The 22,500-nt window shown below is 46.4% G+C and overlaps 1 protein-coding gene across 1 annotated transcript in view; it reads right to left on the bottom strand.

Annotated features, from left to right (window-relative positions):
* Nucleotides 1–22,500, bottom strand: part of ptch1 (patched 1) — a 44,025-nt gene that overhangs the window by 731 nt on the left and 20,794 nt on the right. The window contains exons 8-21 of the mRNA XM_034541634.1: nt 22,225–22,372; nt 20,391–20,522; nt 20,077–20,232; nt 19,778–19,876; nt 18,748–18,873; nt 16,387–16,505; nt 15,127–15,856; nt 14,079–14,388; nt 12,605–12,747; nt 8,179–8,362; nt 6,249–6,529; nt 4,421–4,701; nt 381–480; nt 1–274 (exon numbers count right to left, since the gene is read on the bottom strand). The exon at nt 1–274 is cut by the window's left edge and continues 83 nt beyond it. Coding sequence (XP_034397525.1) covers nt 1–274; nt 381–480; nt 4,421–4,701; nt 6,249–6,529; nt 8,179–8,362; nt 12,605–12,747; nt 14,079–14,388; nt 15,127–15,856; nt 16,387–16,505; nt 18,748–18,873; nt 19,778–19,876; nt 20,077–20,232; nt 20,391–20,522; nt 22,225–22,372 — 3,083 coding nt within the window. The remainder of the gene's footprint in view (nt 275–380; nt 481–4,420; nt 4,702–6,248; nt 6,530–8,178; nt 8,363–12,604; nt 12,748–14,078; nt 14,389–15,126; nt 15,857–16,386; nt 16,506–18,747; nt 18,874–19,777; nt 19,877–20,076; nt 20,233–20,390; nt 20,523–22,224; nt 22,373–22,500) is intronic.

The raw sequence follows: 22,500 nt of genomic DNA, 5'->3' as shown, positions 1-22,500 counted from the left end.
TGGCCGCTCTGCCCCTGCTGGTCTGGAGGTGGTACTGCTGCTCCTCTGCTCGAGTCTGTCCTCTGTGTGAGGGCAGGTTGTAGTTCTGCATCTCCTGGCTGATGCCGGACGCTGTGGTGTTCGAGCTGTACTCGGAGTCCGACGAGTCCGACGCTGCACCAGAGGTGGTGGTGGCCGCGGTGGTGTGGTGAGGACGGACTGAGAAGTGGACCACGTGAGGAGGGGCCTCTGGGGACGGAGTGGGTAACCGGCTACGACCATCGATTGGAGACACCTGGGAAGTGAATAGGAAGGAGGTGAAGATGCAGCAGTGAGCATTTCCCACTTTTGAAGGGAAAGAAATGCCACTTTGATTCAATTTTCTCGCCACCATATCTTACCTCTGGATAGGGCCCAAAGTATGACAGTAATACTGGAAGAAGGACCAGTCCATTCAGTACTCCAAGTACTGTTAGGATGGCCAACACGGCAAAGAAATACCTGCAACACACCAAAGGCACACATTTAAGTAGCTGAACATGGCGAATAAACTTTAATCTCACAAATAGTTCAACTAAACATGTCAGGAGAAAACACACTACATGCAAAACTTCCCAAAATACAAGATGTGTACTTTTTAAATGGGGAAATTTCATGACAAAAATCAAACAGATACAGACAAGAAGAGAAGCGGAGCAGGCTGGAAAGAAAGAAAATACCTGTGCAAACCACAGAGGTTTAAACGTGGGAAGACATGTGCAAGATGAACCATTACGCACACCCAAAATAATACCTCCACAAAGTCACCCGGACACTCCCCAAACACACGCACACGCACACGCACACGCACACGCACACGCACACACTGTGTTTGAGGAGCAAAACAGAAATCTACCTTGTGTGTTTCTAAGTCCTGCCAAAGAGGGTTAGTTTTTAAGAAGCCGCAGAGAGAGAAGAAAAGGGGAAGCATAATTAGCCAGAGTTGGTTAATTCAAAGGCACGGGAACAAAGAAAAAAAAGTGGGGTGGTGGTGGTTGGAGGAGGAAGAGGGAGGGGAGGATTGGGGGCGAGGGTACTCTCTCTTGGGTGTGTGGTGTATAAGCAAACATGGAGAAACAAAGCAGTGAGGAATGCAAAGGGAGGGTAAAAAGGGGAGAGGAGAGGTGGGTAAGGGGGACGTTAAGGCGGGGTGGGGGGCACAAGAGGACAGGGGCCTCTCTCTCCTCTTCGGCTCTAAAAAAGAGAGAGGGAGAGGCAAACAAATGAAGTGAAGGGTATAGAATTTAAACAATTTAGTGTAGGAAGAAGAGAAGGAGACCCTCAGAGCGCCACCCTCACCCCTCTCTTTCTCTCCCACTCTTTTATTTCTTTCTCTCTCCTCTCTGCCTCGCCTCTCTCTCCCTTCTTTCCAGCTAAGCCCCTGTGACATTCCCGGCCACTCCACAATCCCCTCCGTCTAATTAAATCTCCAATGCATCAGGTAAGACCCCCCAATCTCCCCTCTGAATTCCCCTCTCTCTCTCTCTCTCTCTCTCTCTCTCTCTCTCGCTTTCCTCCTAACTGGGTTGTCCGGTGAAAGCTCTCCGGTTATCAGGGACACACTGTTCAAACCATGAGCCCCTTCACCTGACTCTTGTCTATGCTGTTTGTGTGTGTGTGTGTGTGTGTGTGTGTGTGTGTGTGTGTGTGTGTGTGTGTGTGTGTGTGTGTGTGTGTGGATGTGTGTGTGGATGTGTGTATTAAGGTTTAAGTGGACTAACTGAGATGTAGATGTGCTGGTATGCGATGCAGCTGGGCCTCAAACTAAACGCACATTCATAACTAATCTGAGTGGGTGTTTATATCAATGCGTGTGTGCGTGTGTGCCTGTGTGTGTGTGTGTGTGTGTGCATGCAGGAAGGCAAGCATTGCACAGAAGAGTCACAAGTGAGGAGAGCTGGTTCTTGTCTACCCAGCATGGGTGGCCTCCCATTCACAATACGCGTAAACAGGATGGAAAATTAATAAATATGCAAAATGCCTTCATGATAATTTGGGAGTGCTAGTATGTACACACACTTGTTCTGCTAAGCACTCAAGTTGTATTCAGAAAAATAATACATTTGGTTTACAGAAAACAATATGTCCCCAAAGGCATCGTGACATAAAACAGATGAGATCTAGCCTGCTCTGTTTTATATGAGTGTTGAAGCACTGCATGTTGCCTCCCATTCTCATTCACATCTGAATCTCTCAGTTTCTCACTTCAGTTAAATCTTAAGGGGTAAAAGAGAAGCTGAGAGGGAATTAAAAAAACCAGAGCAGGGCCGGATCCAGCCTGCAGACAGAAGTAACCTGGCTAAACAGTTCCCATGTGGAGCCCACAACGGCGAGAGCAGCTAGCGTAATTTTTATTCGGAGCGACTCACACAAGATGACATGTCAGGATCATAACAAAAAACTAAACATTATCTGAATCAGGTCTGTGAATGCACAATAATCAACCATGCCCAGTTGTTGTTGTTATTTTCTACTCGGATGGATTATTGTAGGTCAATGTACATTATAGTAATGCATACAGTTAATGTAACCAACAAAGAGCAAACCATTTTGGAACATTTTGCATAAAGTTTATTTTTATTTTATTTTTTAAAAGGTTACTCGTTAAGGCAGGTCAGATGTCACCACTGGAGTGAATTTCCTGCATCGTCTTATTTAAACTCCACCTTCTGGCTTTGACAGGAAGCCCCCCAATGGCAGTGAACTTGTGCCCAAAGTTCACGTTCAACGACGTTCGGTCGTGATTGATCACTGAAAGCAAGTACGTATAACTTGACCTTTGACTTGGTCTCTGGCAAAGCTCTTCCCACACTATACAGTATTGAAAGCCCACCCAGCCATCTGTCATCTACTTTATTAGATTATCAGAACTGTTTCTGTAAGTGGAACTGAAATAACTGTGTCATCACCACTGTTGGCATGTCCATACACACCAAGAGGGGTTAGACGCCACGTCCCCTTTCGGATACACATGTACGCACAGACATCTCCGCATGCACGCGTGCAGCCCACATACCAGGCTGAGTGCCCTGCCGGGCTGTTTGGAGTGAAAACATTCGCAGGGCTGACCGGGGAAAGCCAGGGAAACATTTATTTCGGCGCAAGCAGAAAAATACGAGCTGGGCCTGTTGTTATTGCACCGTCTTGAGGCGCTGCTTTGTTTGCTCAGACAACAGCAGAACCTTTAAATTGAGCCCAGGGACTGAGTCAGAAACCAGAGCGCACCACTGGAGGTGAGGAGAGAAGATCGATACGCCTCCCTGTGTGTTTGTGCGACTGTTTGTGTGTGTTTCTCGGAGTGTGTGTATATCTGTGTGCACTTTCACTGGCAGGCACGCCATCATTGACCCCCATGATTACGAGGTCAGGGAGCAGGTTGGTATGTGTGTGTCTTGTGTGTGTGTGTGTGTGAGGGGGACTGTGTGTGATTATGTGGGTGTGCATGAATCCGCGCAACCCTGTGCACATGACAGTTTGCGTGCTGGAAGATCACATGGACGCCAGTGCTCCCTTTTCTTAAAGGAGCATGTTAACCAAATTATACAGCTACCTCAACTACTTTAACTCATTCAGTGAGTGAGCTCACTGGAAACTTCTCATAATACTCCAGGCTCGACAATGTACAGGATCATTCATTTTCCTCCCATCTAGGGCGGCTGGTCGCTACCTTTCTGTCTGATGCCTTCAAGAGCACGCGCACACAAAAGGAGCCACCGACGCAGAGCCCCCACAGCGTGTCGATTTTAATTTACACTTTTCCTGTCTTTCCACAACTGCCCTCTTGCCCCTCACCCCGTAACTCCTTCCCATGCATATAAATGTCTAGCGAGGGCCGTTAAACTAGCTGGAGGAGATTACAAAGGCCAGAAGACTTTCCTGCTCCCTCTCTCTCTCATTTACTTTGTTTCCTTCTGCTTCCCAATCTACTCCCTCTTACCCCCCTCCTCTCCCTTCTCTTGACCTTCAACTCTCCATCCTTCCCCTGGTTTCCCTTAAAATGTCAGCCATGAGAAACACTAAGGGGGAGAGGAGGAGGATGAAAGAAAAACACAGAAGGGAGGGAGGGTGGAGGAAGATGAAGGCCTTGTTTATGTCGTTTCTTGGAAAGCAGGGATGTCAGTGGTAGCTGTAAAAGGGATGAGGTTCACAGAAAGGGAATATGAAAGGGAGCTGCGGGTGGAAGACGAGAAAGAAACCGACAGAGGGAACGGTGGAAGAAAAGCGAAGAGCCTTCATGCATGATTGGTGGCTCAGGTGGATTCCTGTGTGACATACAGGTTGAGGCACGGTCTCAACGGTCTACTGACGCCACACAGACACCACGCCATAACCTTTGTACGTGCTTGTGCAATCGGCTCAACGAGTGTAGCATTTTCTAATAAAGTTTGCCATTTGTACTCACCTGACAATAAAGTCAAACTCAGAGCCAGCGAGCATTAGGACACCGAGTAAGGTGGAGAAGGCTCCATCGAGCACCGGAGCGAACATGTGCTCCAATGCCAGCACCGCCCGCCTGTGACGATCCCCTATGGCCGTCAGGAACGCCAGGGCCACATGGACGGTGAACTCCACTCCAATGCCCACAGAGGCGATGAGAATGACCACGGGGACAGCACTCAGCTTGATTCCCATCAGCCCCATGAAGCCAAACAGCTCCACGGTCATGAGAGAAAGCACCAACACCTGAAGGGGAAAGGATGAGCTTTTCATTAGACAGGAAGGTGGTTATCATAATGCACATTTACCAAGTGACAGACCTGGAAAGCATCAAATGACCATACATCGAAAGAAATCTTCTACTTTAGTGTTCAATTATAAACAAACTATTATTCACTGCTAGTGCTATGTTAATTTACAGTCAACCTAGACTTTGCACATATAGGGGGCAATAAGACACATGGATCTCTATCTTATAGAGGTATTAAGAAACTATACATGAGGGCAAAATATGTTTGTGTGTGTGTGTGTGTGTGTGTGTGTGTGTGTGGAGGCTTCAGTGAAAAGGGGGACAGGAGCTGGGAGTAAATGCCATTATCAGCTGACAGGCGTCAGGTTACATGGGGCCCAAATCCTTTGAAGAGAGCTGAGGTGGGCAGGGGAGGGAGCGGTGTGTGTGTGTGTGTGTGTGTGTGTGTGTGTACATATACAGTGATCGAGCACAGAGTATGTGTGTCCAGCCGGGTGTATGTGTTGATACTTGAGATCTTGCATCTTCAGTGATCTGATCACAAGTGGAGAGATATATTGAGAAAACTATTTGGACTTCTGTATTATTTTGAGATCTAAGTAGACTTAGTTCTTCTATAAATCATATGACAGACTTTGAAAGTCTCTACTTGTGTTTTTTTTACGTCACAGAGAACAAAACAACATCACAAGTGATCACACAAGATGCAATCAGCATCAAATGGATTAGAAACATCTGTACATATCACAACACAAGGCCCAATGTTTAAAACAGGCCCGTCTCTGCTTGAGATGGATTTCTGGGCAAAGAGCTCGGAGGGCTGGCGGTGGTTTGATCCTGGACAGAGCAAATGGTTAAACTTGACGCCTATTCATAACTTGTCCTTTTGATCTTGCTAGTAAAGCCTGAAGGATGAACACGAGGTCCCCTCCTCCCCTGTCAAAGGGCTCGGGTGGCCTGGCCACTGCCTGTCATAAAATACAACCCACCAGAGAGAAAGACCAGAGCTGTCTGTGTGAACTATGTACCTGCATGTTTACACGTTCGTACTGCATGTGCGCAAGTATATACATGTCTGCGTGTGTCTCCGTGAGCCTGCGTATGTGAAGGCCTGTTTGCGCGTAACCTCGGAAACTCCTCTTGTGAGAGGAGGGGGTGCGGAGGATGGAAATAAAATCTACGTTTTTATAGGTTTAGAGTGGGAGCAAGTTGTCTGAGCAACTTTGTGTCCTCTCCCCATTTATTTCAGCGTTGGTGTCTGGGAGTGTTGGACTAGACTAAACAGACGGGCCCTAACAAAACAGCACAAGATAAACACTGGTGACTGAGGCTACAATAACACACAGCAGCCCCTTCTCCCTTTTGACTCCATCCTCTCTTAGATGCCTTCTGGACCACACATTAAAAATGAAAGGCCAAGGAAGTGGACAAGTGAAGTAATACGCTCATCCAACGTAGCTCGCAAAGGGTGAGCAGGTACAGGAATGTGTCGACCATTATCAATCACTAGTACGTATGTCTGTTTGTTTTCTCCAGCACTCACTATGATGCCGGCGGTCCACGGGTTGAGCAGGAACAGGGCACAGACCAGAAAGGTACAGGCGAGCACGACACTGATGGACAGCAGGAGCCAGTGGCGCAGACTAACATACTGTTCCCAGAACAGGAAAGGGTAGCCGTTGGGGTAGGAGGGGAGGCTTTGTCGGCTGTAGTTGCTGCAGATAGCCCGCACGCTCTCGATGGCCTCCACAAACTGCGGCGTCTCCCGGAGCCCGTTGAGGTAGAAGGGGAACTGTGCGTATTCGATGGGCTCAGCAGCCGGGACTGGATGGAGAGACAATGGGAGGGAGGTCAATTAGTCTTTATTTAGCAGTATCTTTTTATCAGACCCCCTTTGCAGCAATTGATGATAATGGCATTTTTATTCAGAGAAATTGATTAGTTCGGGGCAAATAGATAGCAGATTTTTTTTCTTTTTTATATTCTGATTAACTGGCATCAGGTTCTGATCATTTAGTGCATCTGCAGAAATCATTTTACACTCTTCAGCCAAACCACCAATATCAAGGCTTTCCCTCCTTAATCCTACCTTGTTCCAAGAGCAGCTACATCTGTGAGCGAGTGTTTGTGTGTGTGTGTGTGTGTGTGTGTGTGTGTGTGTGTGTGTGTGGGCGGAGCAGCCTGAAACAGAGCTCCATTGACTCAAACCCAGCCAGTCTGTGGCCCAGGCTGGCTAATGAGGACCTATCAGTTCCAGACACAGCAGAGTGTCAGAGCTAACTGTGATTCACGGTAATTACAATGTCAGAATCACCGCCATTACCACACCCCGAGCTTAGCACCGCCGCATAAGGGTTATTGTAGATGCATAAACATGCATACCTGTCACTCTGCTATGAAGTCATATTTGGTGCTGTCAAAACGGTGCGTTCATTCAGACTTTTTGCATGCAGTGTAATTAACAACACATTGCTGCATGTGGCAGACTCCACATCGGCTTTTTTTCTTATGAAAATACATGTTTTGGGACTATCTGGCATTGGAGCGAGTGTGTATATTCCACAGTACCTGCAGGTCGTCAGACAGGAGCTCTCGCTAACATGGTTTGGCCCGTTATAATCTTAACTATAAATTTCCATCAGGACACCAGTTGGCTTTTGGCCAACACAGATCTGCTCCGGGGGGCTTCTGCTCAGTCATGCACTTCACGCTGCTTATCTAATCATATCCCCCCCCACGGAAAGGACTTCCTGCTTGTTATCCAATTGTGCTTCCCACCCAAACCGAGTCTCTCCTTGTTATCCAATCATTTCCCTCCCCTGTGGTGCACTTCCTGACTTGCACCAAATCACAGGCTAGAATCAAACAACAACATGACTGTACTTTTTATTTATATGAGTTACAGTCTGTGTGTGTGGCAGGGAAATGAAAATACAGTGTGTGTAGTAGGGTTTGGGGCCACTGAGTTTTAATAATGTGTGTGTGTGTGTGTGTGTGTGTCACCACAGGCACCATTAGAAGAACCACAGTGAGCCGTGTCTTGGTCCTCAGCCTTGCAACCTGAGCTCACACACACACACACACACACACACGCACACAAACGCACACACACCACAGTGGCACTGTAAAGTCTACTACCTCACTTAAAGCTAAGAGGCAGACAAGGAGCAATAACTCAAACCACAAGAGGTAAACACTGCTCACATGTAGCAGCCGCCTTATGGAACCTAAAGAAAGATGCAGTCGAGACCAATGAGCCCCACAACAAGTTGGCTTGAAATTTCAGTAAATGCAATTTGTTCAACTGCACTGTGCAGCATATATGAACTTTAGAATTTCAAATTAGCTTAATTCGCTGGAGCAAATGCTATTATTGACATTTCCTTCCTTGGGTGAAAGCAAAACGTCATTCCTTTCCACCATAATGCTTCCTGCTTTTAATTCTAGCATATGTTGCGGACATGCTGACTTACTGCTGAGGCGCGTCTCGGGCATGGAGTCGGTACGGTCGTGGAGCCACTCAGGAGGGTGTGGGCGAATGTTGGCCTGCGAGGCGGCGTACGCCACAGGATCATTGCTGACCCAGGCGGTCAGGTAGATGTAGAACGCCCCAGGGTTGATGATCCCATCCGCATCCACAAGCCTCTGACGAGTCAGCTACAAAACCCAGAAAGGGGATGAATTAGCGACGGTAACATAATTACTAATGGAGACAAAAAGTGTCCTTCTGTTGTGTTCTCTTAAAACATTCAAACACATACTTGTATGCATCTAAATAAAATCTGCTCCTTCACATTTATGGTCTGAGCCACATTTAAAAAATGGAATAATTAGCAAATGAAAAAAGTGCAATTAGGGTGAGAAAAAAAACAATTCGATGGAGCCTGCATATTGCGGCCGTTATGTATACATTGGACACAAAAAGGTATTGTGGAAATAAGACATGTTTAACCAACACATTTTACAGGTGAGCTGACCACAGAAATGCTTACTTATACACATGCATGAGTGCAAGAGAACGGAGCAGCTTTCAAAATAAGAGTCAAATATTAGTCCCTCTCTCTTTCCAACCAAAGAAAAATCAACAAGTCAAACACTGGTCGTCTTTCTGAGAATTCCCGTACTTCTCATCATGGCTTCCCAGAATTATCACGCCACATTAAAACATGGAAAATGTTGAATCAGCCTCTCCCTTTACATACAGTAGATATTGGCTGGCCCGCCTCAGGCACAATGCCCTGACCACTCAGAATACATTTCTGATGGAAGCCTTGCAGCAATGTTCTGCCAGGAAGCAGCTGCGGAAGACGAATGTTCTACCAAGTATTCGTTCTAATAGTGGGAAATGTACCAGTACATTGATATATGTTGTATTAGACAAGCTCTAATCTGGCATTCTGATGCTGTTGCTCAGAGCTTTTTATGAGCCCCGGATCTCATTTAAATCCAGGTGGGTACTTTATTATATTCATTTCTGATTCTAATACAATACTTTTGTTTGACAAGTTGCAATTTGCTATGTGTGTGTATGTGTGTATATATATGTAAAATGAATAGCCAAGAATAGGCTTGGTTGTGAATATCAATACCGATGGTGTGTGCTAAAATGCAAATGTTTCGTTACAATAATTCATTACATGTCGTGGTTGCCTAAAGGCTACATTATGCTGGGTAAAATAAATCAGCAGCAACCTGATTAGTGTTTCTCGGCAGCTCTATGGATGCAATGTCCATATAATATGTGTGACTACTGGATGGATTGCCGTGACATTTACGGTGCAAAGACAATGAATCGTAATGACTTTGGTGGTCCCCTGACTTCTCTGCTCCGGCCACATTTACATTGTAGTTAACGTTACTCTCAGTCTCAGAAACCAGAGCTGGGTGATAAAACCCATGTTTAAAACGTCTCTGTAAGCCTGTAGCTAACCTCCTGACATCCAGCCACTATGAATCAGACCAAACCCACACTGTCTGGTTGCTGATTGTTCCCAAGCCGTTTCAGTCGGCGTCACTTGCTGTGACGGCCGCGGTGAGTACGTAGACAAGAATGGCCGTCTCGCTCAGAGCCATTACGTTCTCCCTCCCATGTGGAACCGGAGGAGTGTAGCCCAGCATTGCTTCCTCCTGAGAGGTAAAACCATTACTGCACACCGCTCTGCCACTCTCCCTTCTAGGAACCATAAATCCCTCCTTCACTGAGGCAGGGAGAGTTTTGGGGGTGAATGAAGCTGGACTCATGGGGTTAGGTGGGTAAAGAAAGGAGGAGTTTTTTTTTAGTTTTGTTTTTTTAGATGGGTGGGAGGGTGAGGAGAGAAAAAATTGCTTGAGTTAGCGTAACAATAAAAAAATTGGCTGGTCCCTGAGCGCGTCTGTGTGCAGTTAACCTGGTTGTTAACACTGAAGGAAATGCCACCCAGCAAATGGAGTAGAGCTATAAAAATAACACAACATCTGTACAAATGTTGCTCACACTTGCTTCCCCTGACCCCTACGGGTACCCAGAATGCCCAGCGCCACCGACCGATCCGGCCCTGAGAAGAAAAGTGCTCTTGATAGAGTTAGCATGGCCATCCTGGGCACTTTTAAACTTTCCACCTCCTCCTTCTCTCCATACCGATCTCCTTCTGTATTCCCTCTGCGCGCTTTATATTTCTATTGCCTTACATTCAAACCACACACACACACACACATACACAGACAGCTAACTACAATATGACTCCCGGGCAAGGCCATAAGGAATAAATGGCCACCCATCACGGAGGGAAATGTTAGCAGCAGCAGATTAAAGCCAGAACACCTTCTGTGCAGATCCATGGAGTGGCATATCAAAATAAAACATCTAGCTTTGCAATTTGCCATGGTTGGAAAAGATCTGGTCCTCATTTTGAGAAACAAACCAAAAAAAAATAAATGATACTGCTGTAAAGTGCACGCAAGTGGGGTCGGCTGTAGCTCATGGGGGAGAGTGGTCGTCAGTTCGATCCCCGCTCTCCCCATAGTTTTCATGTCGAAGTGTCCTTGAGCAACACAGTGAACCCCCAGTTGCTCCCAGGGTTCTTCACTGCAGCCCACTGCTCCTTAATAACTAATGATGGGTCAATTGCAGAGATGAATTTCCCCACGGGGGGGGGTCAATAAAAGTGTACATTTCGTTTCTTTCTTTCAAAAGCAACACACACTGAAATCATACAAATGCACACACAGAGCTGCCTCAAAGAAACCACGTGTCTCAGCTCCCCTCATTGGAAGAGGACACAGCAGTGGAGCACTGCTGGGGGAGGGAAAAGGGAGGAAGGAACGGAGAGAGAGAGAGAAAGAGAGAGAGAGAGAGTGCAAGAGTGGTAGTGCAAGCACAGGAGTTAGTGTAGGGGAGAGGGGGAGGGGGGGGGGGGGGGGCAAGACGGAGAGCCGGATTCCAGAGGATCTGGATTGAATTTAACAGCAGGATACGCAACAACTGTATGTCTTCAAGCTGTCACAGGAAGCCAAGGCAGCTCTGCTGGCGGCCCTCACGCCTCACGGCAAATACACTTCCCTCACAGGCACAGGAAGTGATGTCACAGGGCCGCACACCAAGATTTGTCTCTACTTGCTGCAGGTTAGTGGAAGGTTGTGCTTCTGCAATGGAGCTCAATGTGTAAGAGGGAAAAGCCCAAAACAAACAGCTAAGAGTAGAGTGGGGGCTTTCATACTGTTCAAACTTGAACACAGTCTCACACACAAATCATGAATATGAATAAAAAGTCAAGACACAGTGGAGCTATATGTCAAAGTTTATTATCTTTGAGGAAAATGATCTCAGTGTTGAAAAGGACCTGGCTTGTTTTGTGTTTGGAGTTTTCATAAATCCTGGCCAAGATAGTTCCTTATCTTCTGTTTTGTGTAGTTTTCCTGCCAAGGAATGCAGCAATGCATGTATGCTGTTCCTTGGAGGTGGCACTAAACTAAAAACAGAGTGCAGTGCCCCGTTGAAGCTTCTTCTGGACCTCCTCCTAAGGCCTTAGCTGCTCCCTAGCTTAACTTGTGCCAGTGTTGGATCTCAAAACCCCTCCACACTGCAGACGGGGCTCACTTCAACAGCTGAACTTTGTCAGAAGATTATGATAACTCTGTGTACTGGAGTGATGAAATATGGCTGCACTAAAAGCACTGGACAGCAAACATTTTGATTTCCAATACAGAATGACGTTAAAAATTACCAATACAATATATCTATCTATTTCTTTTTTTACTTTTCATCAAACAAAGTGATTGTATTATCATATATATATATATATATATATATATATATATATATATATATATATATATATATATAATTTAGAGCAAAAAATTGAAATCCATTCAGTTCCATTTTGACAATTCTAATTATTCGTCTCTACCACGGGACTGCAAAATCCAGGCAGGCAAATTATTTATGTCCCATGAGTTTCTATGTTGTGCACAGATTTCTTTCAGCCTTCGAACTTCTCACACTATGAGCTGTGTCTGGAATCACTAACAAACTCAAAAGGCTTGATGCTGAGGGAAGACGTCTCCCTGTCAAGGCGCTGCACACGCACACACAGAAGTACAGAGTGTGACAAATGGTTTAAATCAAGAGTTAATAGGTTTTTCAGAGGCAGGCTGCAGCCCCAGTGAGAGCTTTACATTCCTGGGCTTGGTAAACTCATCACAGAGAGAAGATGAAGACATACACAGGGAGAAAGAGAAAACAATGGGATGGAGAGAGGCAGTCTTTAAGCCGGGGTGTGGCTCATCCAGTCCCAATCCCATTGGACAAAACACACAAACATACATGCACACACGAAAAGGAGAAAGCAGTTTTAACCCCGCTGTCGTTATCCTCAGATGGCAGTCCTTGTAACAACCCACAGACTTAAATCCGACACATACCAGGTTGAAGTTGATGGGCTTCTCCCTGCGTCCTGTCTGCACCAACAGCTTGTATGCCAGAACGCCGTCATCCGAGCCATTCCTGTAGCTGTTGTAAGAGATGCGGCCGGCCTCCCAGTCCTTGTCAAACGCCTGCTGGAGACCTGCAGGAAAACCACAACAAAACAGATGGGTTAGATGTGGATGTTTGGAAAGGTCACATGCCCCGTTATCTTCATTCTTCCTCCGCAACACACTCATAAAGTTCAAAAAGAAAAACAACACGGGAAAACAACCCAGCACAGCACAAGACGGTATAACACAACAGTGCAACCTAACCCTAAACCTATAATAAGCCTGATTGATTAAATATAGTGGTTTGATTCTCAACCACCGGGACTTCAAAAAGACACCAAAAAAATGCTGCTTTTGATTCAAAGCCATCATTAGGGAATATATCAGTAACATATGTCTCCTTTTCTATACTACTCTCTAATCCATATGGGTATCACTCTCCCCCTCTCGGCTCTCCCCTAAGGCTCATGCTGTGGTCCGTCTGTGGGAGATGTTGTTTTGGGTCTCGTTCCGTGGCCTGTCTGGCTCCAATTTGTCCCACCATTGCAGTGAGCAATATCAGACACAGTTCTCTCTCTCTTTCTCTCTTTCTCTCTCACCCGCACACACTCTGTGTGGTTCCCAGCCGGCTGACATTACACACAAACACACACACAGACTCACACAATGTGGTTTATCGTTACGGGCAAGTCAGCGCTTCCTCGCTGAAAATGAAGCCAATCTCGGATTTGGGTTGACATGTGGAAGATAATATTCTTGTCCAGGGCAACTTCACAAGTCTTCGGACCAAAAGTGAATCGTGCCATCCTATCACATGACTTCAGGGTCCCTATACAATTCCAACGTGTGGCGTGGTGCTAGTTTTATGCCAAATATTTCAGATTTTTGATGAATAGATTATGATGAAAAAAGATCAAATCTAGTAGGAGCAGTGCTAATATGAGTTGGATGAGTGTCAGTTTGCACTGCCGACATCATCTTTACTGGCAAAGGTTCTCACATTCTGTATATTGCCTGAAGCCAACGATAAAAATATGCCCTCCCACATCGTCTTCCTCCGTCAACCCCACTTATCACACAATTGATGATAATCAGGCTGCTGTCAGTGTTCATTTTGAAATCCCGCCTACTTCTGAACTCCTGCCCAACATCTTGTTTCCTGAAGATTCATGTCAAAACACAGAAGTAAACTATGATCTCAAGACTGTTTCATGAGAAAGTAAATTATTCCCATGCCTGAACTAACTTAAACAGGGATGTTAAACGAGGCATTAATAACAGAATCGCCTGTGACATAAGTATTAGGGTAAAATATAACGACGAATCCTGCTGCATCCGACCCAAAGAGAGTTCTTTCCTCAGTGTGAGCGAATCCACTTTTGGTCTGGTTGGGATGGTAATTATCCAGCTTGATTTTTACCTTGCAGCCATTCCCTGAAGTAGTGAAGCCACATACGGGGCAGCTGCCCGTTGTCCTCCTTCAGCACGTAGCGAATCGTGTGGAACCTCTGGTGGAGCTGGTGCAGCAGAGGCTGTTTCTGGGCGTAATCGGCCCGCTGCGTCACCACGTACATGTTGTAGAAGGAGAAGAACTTGAACTGGGCACCGATGAAGTCGTACTCGCTGGTCTCTCTGGGTACGATGTCCGTCAACTCCAGGCCATCCCTCACCTGGGTGGTCCCATAGAGACTGACGACCAGCAGGCAGAGGAACAGCACAATCACCACCACCTGAACACAGAAGGACGAAGAAGATCACCAATCAATTCACTGCTTACATTAATTACTGCTCAAAACATTTAACATATTCTGAATGAGTGAAGAGCAAAGTTGTGGATACTGTGCATATTCTAAAACATGGATTTTTAGCAACACATTCCAAAAGCTCACAAAAGGTTGCCAGAAAAAAGAAAGCCTACATTGAAAATAGATTAAAATATCGAGTCGCTTTGGTTAAAAGCGTCAGCTAAATGAAATGTAATGTAATTACACAAGCAGTCAGGTTGATTGGAAATATTTTAAATAACCCCCAAGGTTAGCCAAAGACAAACTTCCCGGTTCAACTTTGACCTGCTGCGCACACACAGTTACCTTGATGATGCCGAAAAATAAGAAAATAATTTTCCTTTCAGTCAGATAACAATAAGGGGAGTCTTACATTAAGGCATTAGAGGAGTGCATGAAGCAATTTGGCAATATGGTGAAACATCTGACGGTATGACGAAAATAACAAGATTATCTAATAATGTCAAGTACAGGCCACCAGATGATTTCAGCTCTGGAAGGCTTTCATGTGACTGGCCACCCACTCGACTGAGGTCAGGCTGTGTGTGTGCTTGTATGTGACTCAGATTTCCCCCTACTATTCGCTCTGGTGACTAATCCTCCCCTTCAAATTATCGCCACGGCAAGTCAGCGCAAACACAGTCTCCCCTCACACAGAAGCTTCCACTTAGGCGCCGAATTCACCTTGGTGGTGGGCTGCAGAAGGAACGGAGCGTAGTGCCTCTCCGCAAAAGAGGACAGGGTCCAGCGGGAACAGCGAGGCTCGAGGCAGCGCAGGCCCAACGAGCCCTCTCCGTACTGGGACAGCAGGTCCCGTGTGGAGCTGTTGTTCTCTGGGCCCTGGCCAGTCGGTGAGGCCGGATCACCCTGAGGAGCTGAGCTGGCACTTAAAGTCGGGGCAGCGGCAGGAGGCGGAGGAGGAGGAGGAGGTGGTGCAGGGTGATGATGGGAAAAGGTGGCAGAACCTCGAGATCCCCCGTTACCTCGGCTCCCACTGCTGCCGCTGTTGTTGTTGTTGTTGTTGTTGTTATTGCCGTGATTGCTGCCACTGCCGCTGGCGTTGCCGCTGTAATAGTCGTTGCCGCTGTAATAGTCGTTGCTGGGGTTGCTCCTCGTCGGAGCTGGGTTCATGGGCTGCACAGAGATCTGGGATCTGGGCTCAGCCGTGGTGTAGAAGACCTGAGTCCGGGGGTCGTACTCCGTCCTGAGCTGCACCGTGGACTGCATGGTGATTTGTGTCTGCTGGGCAAAGCCATGGCTGCTGTAGGAGGGAGGGGGGCTGCTGTAGCTCGGGGGAGGCGTGCGGTATGAGGGAGGAGGGGTACAATAGAAGGGGGGAGGGCTGTAGGGACTCCCGTCCGCCCCATCCAGGTACGCATGGGGCTCGATCTGGATCACACGATTGGCACTTGGGCTAAAAAGATAAAAGACAGTGGAAAAATGTCGAGACTGAAAACATTCATAGTAATGGTATTCTTCAATAGTATGTGGAAAGATTTATTAATTTCTAAGATTAACTGCATTAAGTCTCTTATCTGCCCATATTATAATTGAACTTCTTTTTCTCTCTGCCAACAGCATGAAATATAGAGCTGAGACCCAACAAGGGAATTTATTAGCGTGTGTGTAGATCCATATGATCGCTCTGCCAACAAGCATGCCCAGACTTGCAGACTGGTTCAGTTTAATAAAGACTGTGACAGATAAACACAGCGAAACAACCAAAGCAGACAGACAGAAACAGACAACATAAGCAGTAATTAGGCTGTGACCGAGGGGGATTAAGGTGAAGATAACTCAGAGAGAACGGTGTGTTGGAGTTATTCATTGTCAGATCACAGATCAGAGGAACCCATAAAAGGACGAATTAACGAACAGGAGCGCGCATGCTTGTGTGTGTGTGTGTGTGTGTATGTGTGTCTGTCTGTAGGTGTGTGCACACACCTGTAGAAGCAGCAGAAAATGTCGAACCGCCTGTCTTCGCGTCGGTAGAGGTCCATGCTGAGGATGGCGGGGAAGATGAGCAGCACCATGGCAAAGTTGAACACCACCACCACTGCAGCCTGGAAGAGACACAGGAAACACTGTTAGTTTGTGAACATTGCCTTTATAAAATAAGAAACAAGTAATTTGTCTACATTTGAGAAGTGATGGCGTAGATAGAGAAGGTAAACTTGGGGAAGAAAGTTGTGGTGGGATGAAGTCTAAATCAACTGGGGCTTCAAAAAGGTGGCGACAAAAGATTAGAATCCAATGGAAATAAAAAATACACATAAAAATAACTTTTTTTTCGAGACATGATCCCGAGGTTAAACTGTAATTAACTAAAAAGTATTTATCAATCAATATCCCTGCATCTCCATTAATGCACATGTCGTATGGCCTCAAAGAATGATTGTCTCCTGACACGAGCCTTAAATACATACACCCTGAAACAACACAATCTGAATAAGCTGCCGTCTAGGCAAAAAAATGCCTTCCAACACATGAGTGTGCAGAGAAAAAGGCGGGTCTTGTGTGAGTGTAATGGAAGCCAGTGCAGTGTTGTGGTTAAGTATTTGAAGGTGGTGCACTGGAGCAGAGGGTGGGGGTTGGGGCCCTGCCCAGAGCGCAATCTGGATCTTGCGTAGTTGCCAGACCACTACTTGCGTGCACACACACACACACACACACACAAACACACACACACACAATCCCGTGTGTGTGCCAGACCACCCAAGGAGCTGGAGGCCCGCGGGGCCCGAGGTGATGAGCAGGCGCTGCGGCTGTACAGACAACACACACCCCTTACATACTCAACTCTCTCACACACACACACACACACACACACACACACACGTATCTACTGCCAACTTAAAAAAGTGTGAAGCCTCCTACTTCAACCACACCTTTACACCAACCAGACACAGACACACACATCCTCGCCCTCCCTCATTCCTCAGCTAACGACTCCGTCAACAAGAGAGAGGAATAATGTGAGAGAACGAAGCTTCTGTAAGTAGAGTAAGAACAATGCATTCTCAACTGGCCAGACAGATACAGTTAAACTCCACTCACAATCACACGCACAAACATAGTGACCGCTAGCCGACCCGGGAATGGGGAGATGTTTCATCACATCTGTCCTCGGCGCACAAACTTGTGTGTGTGTGTGTGTGTGTGTGTGAGTTTTTGTGTTGTTATCTGGACAAGATTCCACTTTTTTTCTTTTTTTTTGTTGGTTCATACTGAGAGACATAACGGAGGAGTCGACCACAGGAAGTGCCTAATGCTGATAAAGAGATGCACGCGCACATATTAAACACACATCTCTACGAGGCGGAGAGATGACTACCACTGATTGCGGTTGTGATGTGTATTTGTGTTCCAGAATAAAAGATGGGTATCAGCATGATTGTCTGCCTCACTGCAAGTCTGCCCTCCACCACTCACAAAACCACAAGTGTAAAGTATGCATGCTATGTGCATCTGAGTGTGTGCATTATGCATGCGCGTGTGTGCGTGCGTGCCTGTCTCCAAGTGTGCGTATTTGTGTGCATAAAACGAGGCTGCATGGATTAGACCCATGGGGTAAATGGATCATGTTTGACAGACTCGCTGTACTAAAGCCATCTATCCACACATGCTAATATTGTACTCACTGTGGCGACATCTTGCCTCACTCTGTGTGTGTGTGCGTGTGTGTGTGTGTGTGAGAGAGAGAGAGAGAGAGAGAAAGAGAGAGCGAGAGTAAGTAGGACAGGGGTGTACTATACGCTGTACTTACAGAAAAAGCACAATTTTACCCAACTGCAAATAATTCCAAACATGTATTCATCAACACTACTCTTCATACCAGTGTGCTGAAATCGTCTTTTGAATGATTGTGATCATCTTGTCCAAGGTTTTTACTGTTCTGGTGACGTCTATAATTACTGACAGATGTGAGAGAAGTCAGAGCACACACACACACACACACACACAGCTAGACCATTGCTTTCCAAACCTCCCACACAGGTACTACAACTCACAACACACATGAGCATGAGGATATGGAAGTACGCACACGCAGAGAGATTTGGTTACAATCTGGACAGACACCACTAAACAGCCTCAAAGAGGGAGGCAGAGGGCTGGATGGATTTAACGAAACCCACACACACTCTTTCAGTTTGATGAAAGAAATCAATAAAACAACTGTCTGTGGAAATCTGGAGCCAATGAGGACTGGAACAGAACTATTAGGGAGAGGGGCCCCACACGACAGAACCCACACACACGTACACACACACACACACACACACACTCACACACACATGGGCATACCTGTAGAGAAAAGGCTCTGAGCGCCGGGATGGGGATGAGGGCTGCCATGAAGAACGCGGTGACATTACTGATGGAGGTGAGAGCCACGCTGGCCCCGGTCCGCTTCAGACACTCCCCCGTACGGTCCTGAGAGACGGAGACAGACAGGTAGATGAAAGGGAAACTTGACTCATTTGATCAGATTGTCGCCAAAGGCAAACGTGTAATACCTGAGATGATGTACAATTATCATAATACTGATATGACTGACAGTGATTGCAATGTTTCTCGAAGCCCTCAAGTGCTCTTAAATAAGCCACCTGGGTCTGTCTACTTCTGTTTGAAGAATAAAGATAAAAGTAGACAGAAATGGCAAGCCGTCGCTCAAAACAAATACATTCTTCGTCAAGACTGTTGATTGGCGATAAGCAAGCTCACACAGCGTTTGGCGTCAATTGTGTAAAGATTTGAGGACGTGCAGGACCACACAAGGAGTGTCTGCAGGCGTGTGCATCTTTGTGTGTGTGTGTGTGTGAGTGTGTGTGTGTTTCAGACAGGGGAGATCAGGTTCAGCTCTGTTTAGTTTTCATCTCAGCCACACAAAGGAAGTCGGGGGATGAGGGAGGCAAAGCTGGAAGGGGAGGGAAGCGGGGGAAAACAAAAACAAGCAAATACATGCCTGTGTTTTCCCCCCTCTGGAGATGACGAGTTATCCCGCTCCACACACACACACACACACACATATATATACACACACACAACACACACACACATATATACCAACATGAGGTATTTATTTACTGGTTTCTGAAAGTTTTTTCTCTTTCTTCTTTTAGTGTGTTTAATTCTCTACTTGAGAGGACAATCTTTTGATTTATGATCTAATATAGATCCCCATTCTGTTTTCACATATTGAATATGGAGCACGGCTTAGTTAAGCAGGCTGAGTGTGTGGCACATGCGGCAGGCTGTTAGATGCTACATCACAGGGACCGACAGGTTTTTTCATACATTCCTCCGAGATAAGAAAGCAGAGGGGTCGGAACCTCACCTCGAATGGGATCCTCTTGTTCTGTCCAGTCTCACTGAAGGCATGAGCGAGGAGGAAGACATCATCCACACCAACACCCAGAGCCAAGAAGGGGAGCACCTGTAGCACACACGCAAACGTCATGAGCTCCATGGGCCACAAGGAGGACCAGAGCCGGTGCAACCGTGTTGGTCGTTTTTTTAAAAGTTGAATTTCCCTCATTTTGAGTTTTGTTTTGTTACAAACTAAATGCAGCGTAGCCAAAACCATGCATCATTGTTGACGTTATTTAATATCCTGTATAATCAAGGGGATGTTACCTGTGTGGTGGCAGCATTGAAGGAGATGCCCAGGAGAGAGCAGAGGCCCAGGCCAGCTGCCACAGACAGTGTCACCAGCAGGACACCCGCCAGCCCTACAGCCCCCTGAGACTTGGCACAGTCCCACCGTAGCATGGTCAGACACGCATAGGCCAGCTGGGAACAGCAAACAAAGACTCCATTTATCAGCCAGTCATTAAACGTCTTCCCTCCTTTTTTTTTTTTTAACTTCCCTTCAATCCAAGCAGTTCACAAAATATATGTGCATTGCGCATATATGTATTTAGTCTTTATTTGTCTGGCTCTGTTCTCACCATCAGCAGGTACCCACTGGCCACACGGATGACACTGACGTCGGAGAAGGACTTGAGAATATCTTCCAGAGTGGTGCTGGTGAAAGACAAGACCTTCTGAGACGAGTTTGCTGCCACACTCTGCAGCACCGCCTTGAGAGAGAGAGAGAGAGAGAGAGAGAGAGAGAGAGAGAGAGAGAGAGAGAGAGAGAGAGGCAAACAGAAACAGGGAGATAAAGAGGAAAAGCAACATTAAAAATTATTGGAGAGCAGGAAGAAAATCAATAAGGAATAATAGATGGCCGTTGAACAAACTACCAAGGGCAATGAAAACATATTTGGAACGAAACAAGCTTTAACAGGCTGCTTATGAATGAATAAAATACATCCCACACAAAATTTTGCAGGAGTGCGTTCGCTCCCCCACTGTGCAGCAGCAGCAGCAGCCCGGTGATCGCTCCAGTTCAGGTTCAATGGCCACACAGCCAGAACTTCCTGATTTAAACGGTTTGTTTAAATATTGTGTTCTTTTATAATGAGCTCCTGCTCTCTTTTTCTTTCTCAGAGGTTTGTTTCTCAACTAAATCAGGGAAGGAACATTTATTTTTCTTCACTCCCACGTTTCTCCCTCAAATACCAGCTCAAATGTGCACCTATTTTACATGAATGACTGATGCTTGCAAACTGCCTGATTTCCAATAGCAAATAATGCACCTTAAATGTGTATTACTGAGAGAAAGCATCCCACTGGTGAAATAAGAGTAGCACCTCAGATGACAGCCAGACTGTGCCTCCAATCTGTTCTCTAGCCTATTGGATAAAGAACATGTAGCATACAGTATGTCTGACGGTAGAGATCAAGTAAATCTCTCTGTGTGAGTCTTTGAAGACAACAAAGACAAATCGGCCCCCTGAATAATGAGAGTTGGTATTTGGAGGAATCTGCAGACAGTACCATGACCTATCCTCTCCCTCTCTCGCTATCGCAAGGCAGACAGATGGCTTCAACATTGAACTGCAGTTACTGCTCAGTGGAGAGCAATGCTGGCTGACACACATTAGGAAACACGCAATAGATCACACACACACAAACACAAACACACACAGACACACACACACACACACACACACACAGACGTACACGCACACCTGCACCCACGTGTGAACTCGCACATGTGTCAGGAACATACCTACATGCATGCACGTACTATTCATGCAGGCACTCCTAGCCGTGAGTAATGCACGCCGCTGTAAGACAGACATTTGTCATCTTTTTCCTTCTTTTTTTTATGATTGCCATCGATAAAAAACGCCGTATTCAAAGAAACGATCACACCTCTTTTCTCGCTATCTGTGATCTCCGGGCCCCAAGACGAATGGCGCGCACACACACACACACAAGGTCACACCATGTCGAACAGAGGTTGGGGGGGGCCCCAAAACAAAGACCAGATGATGTCACACATGAGCCACCAACAGCTGGAAAAGCAATTGTGTGTGAACCTTTTGAGTGTGTTTGCATGTGTGTTTGTGCGCGAGTTAGAGAGAGAGAGAGAGAGAGAGAGAGAGATATCCAGCAATCCGCTGTTAATGTATTCCAGACACGCTCACCCTGTTGCTCGATTGCTCCTCTCTACTGAGCATTAAGAAGAAAGCTGTAGCCTTTTACCACACACCAACAGTGGTTCTAGTATCTATCAGGGGCCCGGGCTTTGGATGGGGCCTTTCCATGTTCACCTGTATCCAGTCGTCGATTTAAGATGTGGTCGTATAGAGGATTTAGGGTAGATTTCTTTTCTCTTTCGGTGCCCTCTTTTTTGGATCTTATGAATTTTATGAGTGCTTTGTCCCTTACCTCAGAGTATCTCCTCTGCCAGGCTTCTAGTATAGCTGCAGCCTTTTCTTCATTCCAGTTGATGTGGGAAACCTCCTCGTAGCCCCGAAAGTGCTCAAACATCTGCTTGGGAGTCATCAGCTGGAACATGGTCTGTAAGGCCTGGGCACTGGAAAAGGAGGAAGGGAGAAAGGAAAAGATGGAAATGACGACAGAGGGACAAGAAACAGACGGAGGTCAATGACAAACTCATGTTTACGCGAGAACACCAGCGAGGTGATGAGCTGGCTTCTGGAT

The sequence above is a fragment of the Cyclopterus lumpus genome, chromosome 9, assembly GCF_009769545.1.
Source record: "Cyclopterus lumpus isolate fCycLum1 chromosome 9, fCycLum1.pri, whole genome shotgun sequence".
Classification (NCBI taxonomy): Eukaryota; Metazoa; Chordata; class Actinopteri; order Perciformes; family Cyclopteridae; genus Cyclopterus; species Cyclopterus lumpus.
Note: the sequence above shows the minus strand (reverse complement) of the source record. Positions and strands in the feature narration are given on the sequence as shown.